Below are 16652 nucleotides of genomic sequence, written 5' to 3'. Positions count from 1 at the left end.
TATATCAGGCCAAATGCATAGTCAAATCACAGACATGTTAAATCCCATTGCAACTCATTCCAATACTTAGTTGAAATTCACACATTGTCCTGAAATTTCATCATCTTAAATATTGCTTGAGGTAAGAGGCCATCTGCTAGGGCTTGGGAACTTTTTCTTCTAGAGTTTGTTGTATAATAAAAATAATGATTGTAGCAGTTTTTGGATTCATAGAATCTGACAGACCACTTCCACAGTGTTGATGGGCATTCTGTCCATGACTTTTCATTAATCTATAATTCTGCAAATATTTTAATGCTATGTAGGCTTCCAGGTCACGTTGTCTTGGTCTTCCCTTTATGTTTAACTGATAATGCCCTTCTGAAGGCATGGACATCTTATGCTTAAACCCTATCTCATGGAACACAATTACCTCTGCTCACACAAGTAGGAGGCCCACGTAGAGGTGAGACCGCTTTTTAATCCAGGCAGTGCAGTCTGGCAGAATACAGGAAATGGTTCTGTCACATTGAAAAACTTACACCATAATGTGTTTCTTCGTTCCAGGTGTCTCCTTTATCTTCACCCTTTAGACAAGTATAAAGCCAGTGGAATTCATTTCAGCATATCCCCATTCAGGCCACTTCTTACCACCAGCTCTCATTGGGGCCAGTCCGGTAGCTTCCGAACTGGTCTCTGTGCTTCCCTTTTTAGCCCTCCTACCTTCTGCTCTCCATCAAAAAGCCAGAGCTATCCTCCAAACATGTAAATCAGATCATGCCACTTCCTCAGCAAAACCATCTAGCTTCCCAACACTCTAACAAATCAAATTCAGTGCCCTTCCTTAACTCACAGGCCCTCTATGACCTGACCCTTGACTACCTTCCTGTTTCAATCACTACATCTCCTTGTCTTCACTCTGCTCCAGGAGCCTTGGCCTTTCTGCAGTTTCACGAAGGCACCGCGCTTTTGCTTTTGCTCCATGCTTTATTCTCTGTCTTCAAAGTCCTTCTCCCAAATAGTCTCATGATTATTTGCTTCCTTACATTCTTTAGGTTTAAGCTCAAGTACATCTTCAAGATGCCCTTCCTTACCCTCTGGCTAAAACAGGACCTTCCATCACTTTCTCTTTATTCCCTTGCACTGCTTCTATTTTGCCACAAGTACCTGTTTGCCCTTTCTTGTAGAATAGCGCTGTCTACAGAACTTCCTGTAATGATGGAATGTTCCATAAAAACATTAAAAATTTTGTGCTGCCCAGTAGAGTAGCCACTATCCCCATGTGGCTACTAAGCTCTTAAAATGTGTCCAGTGAGACTGAGGAATGGAATTTTTAATATTATTTAATTTTAATTAAATTTAAATAGCCACGTGTGACTAGTGGTCACCATATCAGGTAACACAGCCCTAGCATCTAGGATCCATAAGGACAAAGACTTGTCTGTCTTTTTTTTTTTTTTAATTATACTTTAAGTTCTAGGGTACATATGCACAATGTGCAGGTTTGTTACCTATGTATACATGTGCCATGTTGGTGTGCTGCCATGTTGGAGTCCCATTAACTCATCATTTACATTAGGTATATCACCTACTGCTATCCTTCCCCCCTCCCCCCACCCCACGACACATGACAGGCCCCTGTGTGTGATGTTCCCCATCCTGGGTCCAGGTGTTCTCACTGTTCAATTCCCACCTATGAGTGAGAACATGCGGTGTTTGGTTTTCTGTCCTTGCGATAGTTTGCTCAGAATGATGGTTTCCAGCTTCATCTGTGTCCCTACAAAGGGCATGAACTCATCCTTTTTTATGGCTGCATAGTATTCCATGGTGTATATGTGCCACATTTTCTTAATCCAGTCTATCATTGATGGACATTTGGGTTGGTTCCAAGTCTTTGCTATTGTGAATAGTGCCACAACAAACATACGTGTGCATGTGTCTTTAGAGCAGCATGATTTATAATCCTTTGGATATATACCCAGTAATGGGATGGCTGGGTCAAATGGTATTTCTAGTTCTAGATCCTTGAGGAATCACTACACTGTCTTCCACAATGGTTGAACTAGTTTGCAGTCCTATCAACAGTGTAAAAGTGTTCCTATTTCCCCACATCCTCTCCAGCACCTGTTGTTTCCTGACTTTTTAATGATGACTTGTCTGTCTTTAGCACTGTATCTCCAGGACCTAGAACAATGTCTAGTATGCAGGAAGTACTGACCAAAAAAGTTGTTGAATTAATAAGTAACTAGAGCATTAGCTATGAAATCAAGTGACTTGGCCTGCAGTCCCAATGATTAGGTTGGTGCTGTCATGCAAATAACTTGATGATCTCTCTTTCATAAAATGGCTTTTCCCATATAATTCCTCTTTTGGATGATAGTCATATAAGAGCTGTACAAAATAATACATTCAGAACTACAAAATACAGGAACATATTAAGGCACTATTCCTGGAGGGAGGAGATCATGGTAATGATTGTTCTGGTGATGCTGGGAGGATAGGGAATAGGACTGAGAACTTTTAATTGTATTTCCTGAGCACAATATTAAATGCAAAATTTTCTTATTTTGATGAATTATCTTCTCCCTTCTATTGCTTATAGTCTTGGCTTTTTACACCCTCATGGGGACAAGCTGCACATCTGTTTACATCATGCCTTTTTAACAAGATTCAATAAATGATGTGTGCCTGTGCGTGTTTATTAAATTAGAATTGCAATGATTTTATTCAGTCTGTTAGAAGGCTAGGAAATTGCAAGGCACCGTCTGTTTATGTAAGTATCACAGCCAATTTTCTAGGGCTTGAGCCAGGGGAATGCTTTTGGCCTCCTGGCTGGTCGTTCTTGAGGGAGAGTATGGATTTGTCGGAGTAGGAGGGACATCCAGAGGTGGCTGAGCCATTTGGGCCATTCTGCAAATAGACTTCACCTAAATCATCTGAGACATGTGGGCATCTTTCCTACTTTTAAAGGCCTCCATTTACAGTGACTCTCAGCCTTCCTTAATAGCAGTTTTCATTGTTGAGAAATACATATTATTAAATGCATATTATTAAAAAGTTTGAGATGAATTTAAACAAAGGTGAAACGCTTGTCCCAAAACAAGAATATATATATATACGTGTGTGCGTGTGTGTGTGTGTGTGTGTGTGTGTATTTCTTGAATACGTCTGAGACAAGAATTTCTCTTTTCTTTTTTTTAACAAAGGGTACAGGGCATGCAATTATTCTTCCTGCCCCTGGACACCTTACTGGGCGTTTTCTTTCTTATTTCTCGTTCCTCTAATAGTACTTCTCAAAGAGTGGTCCAAAGCCCGCTTGCATCAGAATCACTTGATGTGCTTATTAATTAAACATGTACTTTCCTGGAAACATGTAGTTTCCAAGCTGACTCTCCAGAAGCATCTTCTTTGGCCCCAAAGAAGCTGAATTTGAACAAGCTCCTTGGCTACAGTTTGAGAGCAGCATGCACTTTGTTCCTTAGCATTTGGCTGCAAGTTCTTTTTTCTTGATTAATCACATTTGATTAATCAACTTGACATCTAAGAGCAGTGAATTGATCTCCAATCTTTGTCTAATTATTAATACTTATTTATTAATAAGTTGTGGAGCCAAACTAGTTTATCTCCCTGAGTATCACCGGCTTAGGCAGCTGGGTTAGCAGCTGCCTAGCTGCAAGTGATTAATAAAAGCCAACTTAAGTAAATGGAACTTAGTGATAGATGTGTTTTGTTTGTTTATTTCTGTAAAAGTTGTTTTAAAGGCCACTGTCTACTTTGGTGCCCAAATTCCTTTATGTAAAAAGAAAAGAATTGTGTTAAAATTTTTTTTATCTCCTCTGATTAGAAAAGAATTGTGTTAAATTTTTTTATCTCCTCTGATTTATTGTATGACAAATTTTTATTAGTGTTTTGATGATTCTATTATACGCATGTGTTTTATTAGAAGTTATCTTATCCTTTTTGGATGTAGGTGAGATATAATCCACACCTATTGTACTTTAATATAAAATAAAATAAAGCAGATTTTGAGGTTATTTGCTTTTTGTTGTTGCCCGTGGCAGTGGTCTTCTCTATTATGTTTAGAAATCTAAGGGTTGACTTTTTGAGGGTTTTATGCTCTCTGCACACCATTCTGTTCATGCTTGACACTCTGCCACACAAGCCCAAGTGTAAGGTGAGGTTTCTTCTACTTCTGCAATTTTCCCTGAGAAAAGAGGAATTTATTTTATATTTGAGTCCTAATAAAGTTTCTCCTGTGATGGGTCCTCTCTCAATTACTGTGTTCGAAATAAGAAAGTCCTCTTGGGGCCAGGCACAGTGGCTCACGCTTGTAATCCCAGCACTCTGGGAGGCCGAGGCAGGTGGATCATGAGGTCAGGAGTTCAAGACTAGCCTGGCCAAGATGGTGAAACCCATCTCTACTAAAAATACAAAAATTAGCCAGGCATGGGGGTGGGTGCCTGTAATCCCAGCTACTCGGGAGGCTGAGGCAGGAGAATCGCTTGAACCCGGGGGTTGGAGGTTGCAGTGAGCTGAGATTGTGCCACTGCACTCCAGCCTGGGCAACAAGAGTGAGACTCTGTCTAAGAAAAAAAAACAAACAAAAAAAAGAAAGAAAGTCCTCTTGGGAGACAATGTATTTCCCCAAATGACTTCCATCAGTGTTACTTTTGAATACTTAAAGGGGTGACCGGATACACTCTCTTAAACGTGAGAGACAAAGAAATTTAATATGGTATTTGATGTCATCTTAAACAAGCCACTTAAAGATGTCTTAAAAGCAGTTTGTGAGTGGAGACCATGATTATACAGCAATAAGATGGATTTTAAACAAGCCAATTTGCTTTGTGATTTTATGCTTGTTGGTGTAGGATAAAATGCCCAGCAACTGTGTTATTCACAGATTCAAAAATTGCTTTATTTCAAACAACTCAGATGAATATGAAGATGGTAAGCTCTGGAAAACTAAAAAAGTGGTTCTCATGGTAATGAAGACATCGATGATGAAGTTACATGTGAAGGTTTGAATAAAACTGTTTAATGATATGTGAAAATTGAAAATTTTTAAATTAATATGTCATTTTTTATAATATGTGATTTAGAATTTGTATTGTAACTAAATTAATGTTATACATTATAATTAAACTATTATTTCATCTGCATCTCTAAAAATTAATATATTCAATTTGAGTTTAAAAACCTTTCCTTTTTATTTTCTCATTGGGATACCCTTCAATATGTCTTTATCTTTGGGCACATAGAGGATTCTGTTTTTTCTTTCTTTTCCATCTAAATACAAACATCATGGGGGTAGAGATCCCATCTAAGTACAATTCTGATAAAGCCATTACATCACTTTCTGGCACTGTTCTGTCTCCTTATAGATTCTCACTCAATTTTCCTATGGAGATGACAACTGTAGCATTGTATGCCAGGACACATTTTGTGGTTTCATTTGTGCAAAACTTCCATTAGCTTTATTGGAGCTTTTTTTTTTTTTTCTTTTTTTGAAAGTTCCTTCTTATCTCTCATGCTCTGTGCAAAGTAACAGGTATATGCAGAGATTAAATTGTGTCTAATCAAAGAACTTTTGGTTGCAGTGGGCTCCTCAAGGAGAGAAGGTGTACCTGCCCATGTTAACCTCTCTGCATCATCCATGCTAATGATTGCAATGCAGTACACATCCAATCCAGGTAAGTGGTAATTGGAATGGTTTGACTAATTGTAATGCCAATAATTAAACAAGACATCAAACAAGCAGGCTAGATGTTCTCATGTCATGTGAGAACGTCATCATCATGGAGATGTGTAGAAAACAGACTTTTGAGTTGGAATCAATTTATCTTGCCTATTGCTATTAGCAGTGATCCTGCAGGCCAGTGATATTTTTAGAATATTTGAGGACACATTTTAGACATTGTCTGGAAATGGATTGAATATAAGTATACAGAAATAGTAAAATTAGAAACATAAAAATCACCTGCAATTCTAAGAACAAAAGATAACCACTGTTAATATTTTGGTAAATTGGCTATTCTAGTACACCCAAATATCCTTAAACATAAACCTTTTACTGTATTTCTGATTATTTCCTTAGAATAAACCAACAAAAGAGGGATTAATGAGTTAAAGGACTTGAGAAATTTTCAATATTTCCAATAGTATGTGAAAGTACTTGTCTCATTGTGATTTGTCATTATTATTATAAAATTTGTGTAGAGTTAGACAGATGAATACTAATATCTCATTGTTTTGATTTGTAGTTTTTCCATTACTAGTGATGTTGCACAGATTTTCACATTTACTCTGTTTGATTTCCATTTGTCAGTATAATTGCAGATAACTTTGGAAAACTGACCAAAACATGTGCTAAGATATAAACTCATTTTTATTTTCGTTTAATGTTTATTTGGAAAGTAAACAAATCCGGTGGCACTGTGTTTTTTTTTTTGCTATCTAGTTAATTACGTAATAAATAATAATTGAACTTCTGACTCAGAATGAGGAAAAATTTTTTATTTCAAAATCTGAATGCTTCTTAGCTTGGAGTGTCATCTTCTGTCTTAGTCCGTTGGGTCGTAACAAAAATATAAACGGAGTGGCTGATAAGCAGTAAACATTTATTTCTCTTATTTCTGGAGGCTGGGAAGTCCATGATCAAGATGCCAGTAGAGTTGATGTCTGGTGAGGGCCTGCTTTCTAGTTCATGGATGGCCATCTTTGTGTTGTGTCCTTAAATGGTGGGAGGGAAAGGGAATTCTCGGGGTCCTCTTTTATAAAGGCAGTAATCTCATGCATAAGGGCTCTGCCCTAATTATCTAATTACTTCCTAAAGGCCCCAACTCTGAATACCGTCACTTTGAGGGTTAGGGTTTAACATACAAATTAAAATTTTTTTTTTAGATACAGAGTCTTACTCTGTCACTCAGGCTAGAGTGCAGTGATACAATTATGGCTCACTGCAGCCTTGACCTCCCTGGCTCAAGCAATTCTCCTTCTTCAGCCTCTTGAGTAGCTGGGACCACAGGCATGTGCTACCACATCTGGCTAATTTTTAAATTTTTTTAGAGACAGGTCTCATTATGTTTCCCAGACTGGTCTCAAACTCCAGACCTCAAGTGATCCTCCTGCCTTGGACTCCCAAAGTACTGGGATTACATGCATAAGCCACCATGTCTGGCAACGTACAAATTTTGAGAGGACACAAGCATTTAGTCTATAGTATTCCACCCTATTTTCCAAAATTCGTGTTATTCTCATATGCAAAACATTCATTCCATCCCAATAGCCCCAAAAATTGTAACTCATTTCAGCATGAACTCAAGAGTCCAAAGTCTCGTGTGAATACCATCTAAATCAGATATGGGTGAGGCAATTTCCTGAGGCAATTTCCTCTCTAGCTGTGAGCCTATGAAATCAAACAAGTTATATGCTTCCAAAATACAATGGTTGGACAGGCATAGCATAGACATTCCCATCCAAAAGGGAGAAATGGGAAAGAAAAAAGGGGTAACAGGTTCCAAGTAAGTCTAAAACCCAACTACATTATACCTTAAGGTTTGAAAATTACCTTCTTTGACTTGATGCTCCACCTTCCAGGCCCGCTGGGGTGGAGGTCCCACCTTCCAAACCCATTGGGGTAAGAGTTCTGTCTTCTGGACCCACTGAGGTGGTGGCCCTGCATGGCAGCTTTGCCATGTAGGGGTTGGGCCCCCAAGACCCTGCCCCTATGGCTTTCCATGGCTCTGCCTCCATGGCTTGCTGGGCATTGCCCTGGTGGGGGCTCTCTACAGTGACCCTGGCCCCCACAGTGGTTCCCTTCCTGGGCCCCACTCTGCAGGCTGGGGTCCGGTGCCCATACTGTCTCAGGGTGGAGTTCCAGCTCTCCTGGGCATCCTTTGAAATCTAGGTGGAGGTGACTACACCCCTATGCCTTTGCTGGGTACAGTGCATGCTGCTCTGCCCAAAGGGCAGCTGAACAGTGAGGCACTGGAGTATAGGACTGAATTTTACAATGTAAGAAGGTTTCTTGTGAGGGGGTGGCATGCCCTGAAGTCTCAAAAGTGCTGGTGGCCTCTCATCTGAAACCATTTCTCCCCCAGGGTTTGTCCTTGCACTCTGGGTCTGTGATGGGAGGGGCAGTGCAGAGGATTTCTGAAGTGCCACTGGGGTCATTCTTCCATTGTTTTGGACAATACCTCCTGGCTTCTGTTGAGATGGCTGACTAATCTTATTAAATGGTCACTTGGCTACACTCTCCCCATTCTCTTCCTAACAGGCTTCTTCATCCTTTCAATACAGTTAGGCTGAGGGTTTTCCAAATCTTTAAGTCTTCTTCCTCCTTGATTAACAATTCTGTCTTTGGATCATTCTCTCTCCTCACATTTTATCACAGTATAAGCAGTCAGAAGAAATCCAGCTGCTCTTTCAACACTTTGCTAAGAAATTTTCTTAGCCAAGTATCCAATTTTATCACTCACAAGTTCTACCATCCACAAAACACTAGGACATGAACACAATTCAGCCAAGTTCTTTGTCACTTTATAGCAAGGATGGCCTTTCCTCCACTTTCCAGTAATGTGTTCCTCATTTCTGTCTGAGATCGCATCAGAATTGCCTTTGCTGTCCGTATTTATACTAACATTCTCTTCAGGATCATTTAGGTATTCTCAAAGAAGATTGAAGCTTTTTCTACTGCTTTCCTCTTTTCTTTTCCAGCACTTGCCAGAATTGCTTTTAAAGGGCTATTCATGGCAATATAGGCTTTTTTCTAGCCTGCACATCAAAACTCTTCCAGCCCCTACCTGTTACCCAGTTCCAAAGCCGCTTCCACATTTTTAGCTATTTGTTACAGCATCACCCCACTTCTCAGTACCAATTTTCTGTTTTAGTCCATTTGGGTTGCTATAACAAAAATTCTATAAACTGGATGACTTATAAGCAATGCACATTTGTTTCTTATAGTTCCAGGGGCTGGGAAGTCCAAAATCAAGGTGCTGGTAGATTGGATGATCTGTGAGAACTCACTTCCTGGTTCATGAATGGCTGTCGTTCCGCTGTGTCCTCAAGTGACAAAAGGGCAAGGGATTTCTCTGGGGCCTCTTTTATAAGGGCACTAATCACCTCCTAAAGGCTCCACTTCCTAATACTATCACATTAGGGGGTTTGGATTTAACAGAAGAATTTTGAGGTGACACAAACATTCAGTATGTTGCATTCTTTAAGTATGAAATCTCTTATGATTATTATATAGACATAATTAAAATATATGTATGGGGAAATTATATCTTATATATCTGTCTGGCTTAAAATAATCAAAATATTATATTTATTATATATTATGTCCTTAAGAAAACCATTTATTTGGAATCTAGTTAATTAGAGTCTCATCATGACAGTCTGGTCCAAATTTCTAAGCTAGATGGGTAGTAAAGCAGGGTGCTTTGAGATTAGTCGTATGTGGATTCACATCTGAGCTTACCTGCAAATTGCCAGTTAGTGAACTTGAGCAAGTTTTTTACCCCCTGAAACCAAGTGTCCTCATCTATAAAATGGAAATAATTCTTCCTACGGTACTTTAAAATGCTGCTGTGAATATTTAATGGGTTACATATATGTAAAGTGCTTACTTTAGTGACTGACAAATTGTAAATTCTCAATAAATAGTGAATCCCTACAATTTGCCATTTTCTTCTTGGAGTTGAATGTTGAGTTGAGTGTTTCACTGGAAAACTACTGTGGTCAGATAGAGTTGCATCTGTTATTTTAAAATCTGTATCTTCATTTGTTCATGAGGAAATGTCTATAACCAGCTACTGTATACTAGGAATCATAGTTGGGACCCAAAACTAGTCTTGTGATCTAGGAAGCACTTAAGTGAGGCAATATCCACCAGGGGCTCTCTGGGACCAAGCGGTAGGTCATAGTTCTGTTGTTTGAATTTTTATTGGAAGAAGCACAACTGGCAACTTGGTCCTTGTAGCTGATTGTGTATCAAGGATAGAGCACAATCCTTACTTAAGTAACCAGCATTCATTGAGCACCTTCTATATACAGGGCTTTGTGCTAGGCATTGTGAAAACCACACAAAAACATAAGATATGGTACTTGCTATGAAGCTTACGTCTAATTGGGAAGATCAGGCATATTTACATAAATCATTAGTTAACAATGTAATGTAGTACATAGGAGTACTAAATAAAGATGTTAGACAGTGTTAATTTATCAGATGGAGGGAGCTGTATGGATTGAAATGATGAGAAAAGATTTTGTGTCACTTGGGCCAAGGATGAATTTTAAATTATGGACAGAGTTTTGTTTTGTTTTATTTTTCGAGATGGAATCTCACTTTGTTGCCCAGGCTGGAGTGCAGTGGCATGGCTCACTGCAGCCTCTGCCTCCTGGGTTCAAGCAATTCTCCTGCCTCAGCCTCCCCAGTATCTGGGGCTACAGGCACATGCCACCATGCCCAGCTAATTTTTGTATTTTTAGTAGAGACGAGATTTCATGATGTTGGCCAGACTGGCCTCGAACTCCTGACCTCAAGTGATCTGCCTGTCTTGGCCTCCCAAAGTGCTGGGATTACAGGCATGAGCCACCGTGCCTGGCTGGACAGAGTTTTTATTGATAAAGTAAATGGGGCATTCTGGGAGGGGAGGCTGTTTTAACAAAGGAACTGTCCACGTATGTTCATGGGTCAGTGATGGTTCTGAACAAGGTTCATATAGCAGACCTGTGGAGATCAGCAGACACTATGTACAAGAAAGTGTCTTGGACCATCTGCACTTGAGAATTCAGTGATGGCTTAAGACCAAATTTCCAATTCTAAAGCGACCATTCAATCAGTAGTCACTGAGTATCCACCATGTGCTAGGCACTGGGGGCTCCATGGTTAGTGACATGGGACTGACCCCATCCTCATCTCAGGAAGCTTATCGTATGGTTGGGTTGAGAGGCGAGAAGACAATCAAATAATCATAAAATCAAGCATAAAGTTTTGCTTATGACAAGTGCTTCAAGTATGTTATACTATAAGATGTGATAAAAGGAAATTTTGCTTTTATTGAGGAAGTCAGGAGGACTTCTTTGAGGAAGTAACCTTTGGTTTGAGAACTGCAGGATGAGTAATGTGAACAAGGCCTACAAGGGGAGGTGGTTCAGGAAGAGGAATCTCATGTGTCACGGGGGAGTCTGGCAAACAGCTGAGACTGAAGGATCAGTGTAGCTGGAACTGAGAGTGAGGGCTCCCTCGTGTGACACTAGACTTAGAGTTCCATGGGCTGGAACATGCAGGGTGTTGTGAGCTCTGTTAGGGAGGCCTGTGTTTATTCCAAATCTAAAGGGAAGCTGCTGAATGGCTTTGAGTGGGCTGTGGTGTGTGTCACCCCCGCTGCAGTTGAGAACGGATTGAAAAGAAGCCAGGTTGGATATAGATTGACCTGGAAGGAGGTCATTGCATTTGCCTAAGCACTTCAAAGGCAGGGACAATTGAAACTGAAGAATAAGTAGATCTTTCTGAAAGCTATTTAGGAAGTAAAATTGATAGGACTTGGTAACATACTGGCTAGAGTGGGTTTCTGGATGCACTAACTGGATGCATGGTGGTCATATTAGTTTGTTGTTGCACTGATATAAAGAAATACCTGAGACTGGGTAATTTATAAAGAAAAGAGGTGTCATTGACTCATGGTTCTATAGGCTGTACAGGAAGCATAGTGGCTCCTGTCTCTAAGGGAGGCAGAAAACTCATAATCATGGTAGAGGGCAAAGGGGAAGCACGTCTTACATGGCTGGAGCAGGAGGAAGAGAGAGAAGGGGAGGTGCCACATATATGTGTGTGTGTATATATATATATATATATATATATATATATATATATATATATATATTTTTTTTTTTTTTTTTTTCGAGATGGAGTTTTGCTCTTGTTGCCCAGGCTGGAGAGCAGTGGCACAATCTCAGCTTGCTGCAACCTCTGCCTCTCAGGTTCAAGCAATTCTCCTGCCTCAGCCTCCCAAGTAGCTGGGATTACAGGCACCCACCACCACACCCAGCTAATTTTTTGTATTTTTAGTAGAAACGGGGTTTCACCATGTTGGCCAGGCTGGTCTTGAACTCCTGACCTCTGGAGTTTTGATCCACCAGCCTTGGACTCCCAGAGTGCTGGGATTACAGGCGTGGTGCCACACACTTTTAAACAACCAGATCTTGTGAGAACTCTATCATGAGAACAGCACCAAAGGGATGGTCCTAAACCATTCATGAAGGACCCACCCCCATGATCCAATCACCTTCTGCTAGGCCCTACCTCCAACACTGGGGATTAGAACTGAACATGAGATTTGGTGGGAACACAGATGCAAATTGTAACTGTGGTTCTACTCACTGATAAAGGAGGCATTGGAAGAAGATCAGGCCTCTGAGGGAAGATCTTGAGATCTGTTTCAGACATGTTGTGTTCACAGTATCTTTGAGACACCTGATAGGAGCTGGTAATTAGGTAGTTGTATTATGGGTCTGGAGCTCAGAACAGAGCTTTGGACTAGAGCTAATGAACTTTGAGCCCACATACAAGTGTCCAGTGACCTTCACTGAATTGCATATAGATGGCTGCTGAAGTTGTGTATGAGTCTGAGATTGCTTAGGGGAGAGCAGAGAATGAAAGAAATGTGGAGTGGTTCTGTGACTAGGCCTTCAGAAACTTCAGCAGATAATGGCCCAGTGGAAGAGGGTGAGCTCTCCAAAGAGACAGAGAGGTTGCATCTGTTAAGATGTCTTTGGCTGACAGAGGCTTTAAAGTATAAGCACATTGGTTGTTTACTTAATAGGAAGTCCTGAAGGTAGCTGCACATATCAGGGGGCTGAGATCTTGGAATTCCCCTCATGTTTGCAAGAAGGCTGCCACTGTGGAGGTTATTATAACCTCATATAACTACAAAACAGGTAATAGGATCAAGCAGAGTCATTAAGAGACAAGTCTCCTGGTGTACCTCTTTTGTTTTATCGGAGGGAGAAAGTATGTCTTAGAAGCTCCCCAGCAGATTTTCTCTTCATTCTTACTGTCCAGAACTGAGTCACATGGCCACCTCTAGCTGCAAGGGGCTCTGGGAAAGTATCTTGCTTTTGTAGTCTGTGTATTGGTGTATTAGTCCGTTTTCACACTGCTATAAAGAACTGCCAGAGACTGAGTAATTCATAAAGAAAAGAGGTTTAATTGACTCACAGTTCCGCGTGGCTGGAGAGGCCTCAGGAAACTTACAATCATGGTAGAAGGTGAAGGGGAAGCAAAGACCTTCTTCACATGGTGGCAGGAATGAGACAGCTAGCAAGTGCAGGGAAAACTGCCTTTATGAAACCATCAGATCTCGTGAGAACTCACTCACTATCACGAGAACAGCGTGGGGCAAACTGCCCCCACGATCCAATCACTTCCCACTAGGTCTCTTCCTAAAACCTGGGGATTACAATTCAAGATGAGATTTGGGTGGGGACACAGCTTAACCATATCAATTGGCAAATGGACAAGAAAAAAAGGGTGTTGACAGCAGTTGAGTAGCAACAGTGTTGTCCACCACAGGTGACAGGGGAGGGTCATTCATATGAAGCCAAGGAGTGTTTCAAAAAGGAGACGTAGTCAGCACTACTGAATGTGGCTGAAAAGTCAAGTAAGATGAGGACTTAAAAATGTCCATTGGATTGAATGACATAGAGGTCATTGGTGAATAAAGTGTGAACAGCTTCAATGTCAGCATAGGCCCGGAATATAGATTAGGGAAGGTATCAAAAGGCATCTAACTAGGTTGATGCCTAACTTCCACAAGTGAAGATAGGCAAATCAAGGAAGCTTGCTGTCGTGTAGCTTTTAAAAATTCCTCTATAAGATGGAACTGGTGAGGAAATTATAAAACCCCACTCTATCCATCAAGTCTGTCACTTGCTATCCATTCAACCTTGGGCAAGTTGGAAACTGAGCCTTAGTTTCCTAACTGCACCATGGCAATTGTGAGATAATACATATAAAGCTCTTTCTATGGTATCTAGCAAATAATGAATGCTCAATAAATGTGAGCTTTTGTTGTGATTCTGTTAGGCTAGTTTTTTTGTCCTATGTAGATCTTATGTTGATACAAGTTTATTTTATGAATGTATGATTACTACCGACTTTAAAAATATTTCCATTGTTAACAAGAAGCATGAAATACTTCTCAAGGACCTTGGGACAAAGCTTGATAAAGTCAAGGGCTTATGTGATATTTTTTAAGTATGAATATATGGAGAGAAGTTATTTCTAATTTAATGATTAGAGACTGAAAAGTCATATTGAAGTAATTTCTTACATATATATATATATATCTCAAAGGATGTTTTGTCTGGTATTTACATTTCATGTACGAATTACATTTTCTACATTACAGTGTATCATTGTCAATTACTGGAATGCCTCATGAAATATAAACAAGAAGTCTGGAAAGTAAGTTTTGGGTCAAATTTAACCCATAGTCACAAACTTAATTTGTATAATACAGTAAAAACCGTTTACATATTAAAACTGTTGTTGAGGTCAAATTTATTGACGTCCTATTATTTTGATGTGGCAGAACCCATAATTCTTTCTTTAATGGTTAATTATTTATCATTTAGAGCAGAAATGGTACTTTAAGAACATCGTGTTTTGACGGATAAAGTAATTGGACGTATCTTATTCTTGGAATTAAGCTAATATTATATGTTATGACAAACAATTTTATTTAATTTGAAAGGTTGCTTGAGAATGTGTCCTCTTTCAAATAGGAGATGTGAATGTTTAAGAAATGTGATTAGGGAAATGTTTTTTCAAATACGGTATTTGGCAAACTGTCTTATGCTATTCTAAAATCTTTCTTTAGCATCAATCTGATTAGAGATGAATTTGTTAGAAGATAAAGTACTTTGTACTCTACCTGTGAGGGCTCATTTACAGAAGGACCAGTAAATAAATAAATCATTAAAATATAATGTTTTAACGTGATCTAATCTATGAAACATTCCTGCATGAGATTCCAGGGAAATTACTCACCTCAACCCCTCCATTAGAATTTTCACTGCTTTGGTAATGTTGAAGTCTCTACCTTTCTTTTTATTTCATGATGCTAAGTCAAAATATGCTTGCTGTTTCCTTTAGGATCTTTTGTATGTGATTGCGTATGGGCCTTCACAAGTGAAGCCTCCAGCTGTGCAAATGCTTTTCCACTACTGGCCCAATTTAAAACCTCCTGGGGCAATAAGCGAGTACAGGGGGTTGCAGTACACAGGTAAGAGGAGAGGAGCCCTGTGATGCCCCATCTGTATTTCTCCTGTGCCACACTGGCCTCACCTACTTATACATATATTTTTATCTTGCTGGATTATATTTTCTATGCCTTTGGACATGGTCATAAATCCTTTCTGAAACTAAGTAGTTTAAAGATGAATTAATTCAAATCAATTTCAAAAGCATTTATGGCATCAGGGCAAATTGCCCTAAGTCTCAGTCCATTTGCTATACCACTGGCTGAGGGTCTTAACTCTGACTACCATTAATCGCTCCACAGGGATGAGCAGTGAGAGTGATGCTGCCAATTTGCTCATCATTTAGCAGAAACCCCAACTAGCAGATTCTGCTCTGATAAGAAGACTTGCAGCACTTTCAATATCACCAGCTCAGGCACTAAATAAAAATTAAATGACCCAGACTGGGCCCAGTGGCTCACGCCTGTAATACTAGCACTTTGGGAGGCCAAGGTGGGCAGATCACAAGGTCAAGAGATGAGAGATGTAGACCTTCCTGGCTAACATGGTGAAACCCCGTCTCTACTAAAAATACAAAAATTAGCTGGGCGTGGTGGTACGTGCCTGTAGTCCCAGCTACTTGGGAGGCTGAGGCACCAGAATTGCTTGAATCTGGGAGGCAGAAATTGCAATGGGCCAAGATTGCACCACTGCACTCCAGCCTGGCTACAGAGCGAGACTCTGTCTAAAAAAAAAAAAAAAAAAAAAATTAAATGACCCCGATAGGCTGGGTGCAGTGGCTCATGTCTGTAGTAATCTCAGCACTTTGGGAGGCTGAGACGGGTGGATCACTTGAGATCCAGAGTTTGAGACCAGCCTGGCCAACATGCAAAAATTAGCCAGTTTTGTTGCTTGTGCCTGTAATCCCAGCTACTCAGGAGGCTGAGGCAGAAGAATCACTTGAACCCAGGAGGAGGAGGTTGCAATGAGCCAAGATCATGCCACTGCACTCCAGTCTCGGTGACTGAGCCAGACTCTGTCTCAATAATAAAATAATAATAAATAAAAAATAAAAAATAGGTCAGGCGTGGTGGCTCACACCTGTAATCCCAGCGCTTTGGGAGGCCTAGGTGGGTGGATCACAAGGTCAGGAGATTGAGACCATCCTGGCCAACATGGTGAAATCCCGTCTCTACTAAAAATACAAAAAAATTTTAGCCGGACATGGTGGCACGTGCCTCTAGTCCCGGCAACTTGGGAGGCTGAGGCAGGAGAATCGCTTGAACCTAGGAGGCAGAGGCTGTGGTGAGCCGAGATCACACCACTGCATTCCAGCCCAGGTGACAGAGTGAGACTCTGTCTCAAAAAACAAACAAAAAAATGACCCCGATAGCCTGGTTGCTCAGCCATTCAACAGTGAATGATGT

The 16652-nt window shown here is 40.3% G+C and overlaps 1 protein-coding gene across 14 annotated transcripts in view; it reads left to right on the top strand.

Moving 5' to 3' along the window:
• Positions 1 to 16652, top strand: part of UNC79 (unc-79 homolog, NALCN channel complex subunit) — a 309568-nt gene that overhangs the window by 78616 nt on the left and 214300 nt on the right. For 13 of the 14 annotated variants that reach the window (XM_063643951.1, XM_055288333.2, XM_055288330.2 and 10 more), the window contains 3 exons: positions 5580 to 5672; positions 14394 to 14449; positions 15140 to 15269. The exons of the other annotated variant lie outside the window; for it this stretch is intronic. In XM_063643951.1, coding sequence (XP_063500021.1) covers positions 5580 to 5672; positions 14394 to 14449; positions 15140 to 15269 — 279 coding nt within the window. The remainder of the gene's footprint in view (positions 1 to 5579; positions 5673 to 14393; positions 14450 to 15139; positions 15270 to 16652) is intronic. 14 annotated transcript variants of the gene reach the window in all.

This window comes from Symphalangus syndactylus, chromosome 8 (assembly GCF_028878055.3).
Source record: "Symphalangus syndactylus isolate Jambi chromosome 8, NHGRI_mSymSyn1-v2.1_pri, whole genome shotgun sequence".
Classification (NCBI taxonomy): Eukaryota; Metazoa; Chordata; class Mammalia; order Primates; family Hylobatidae; genus Symphalangus; species Symphalangus syndactylus.
The sequence above is the reverse complement of the archived record's forward strand: the minus strand, read 5'-3'. Positions and strand labels throughout refer to the sequence as shown.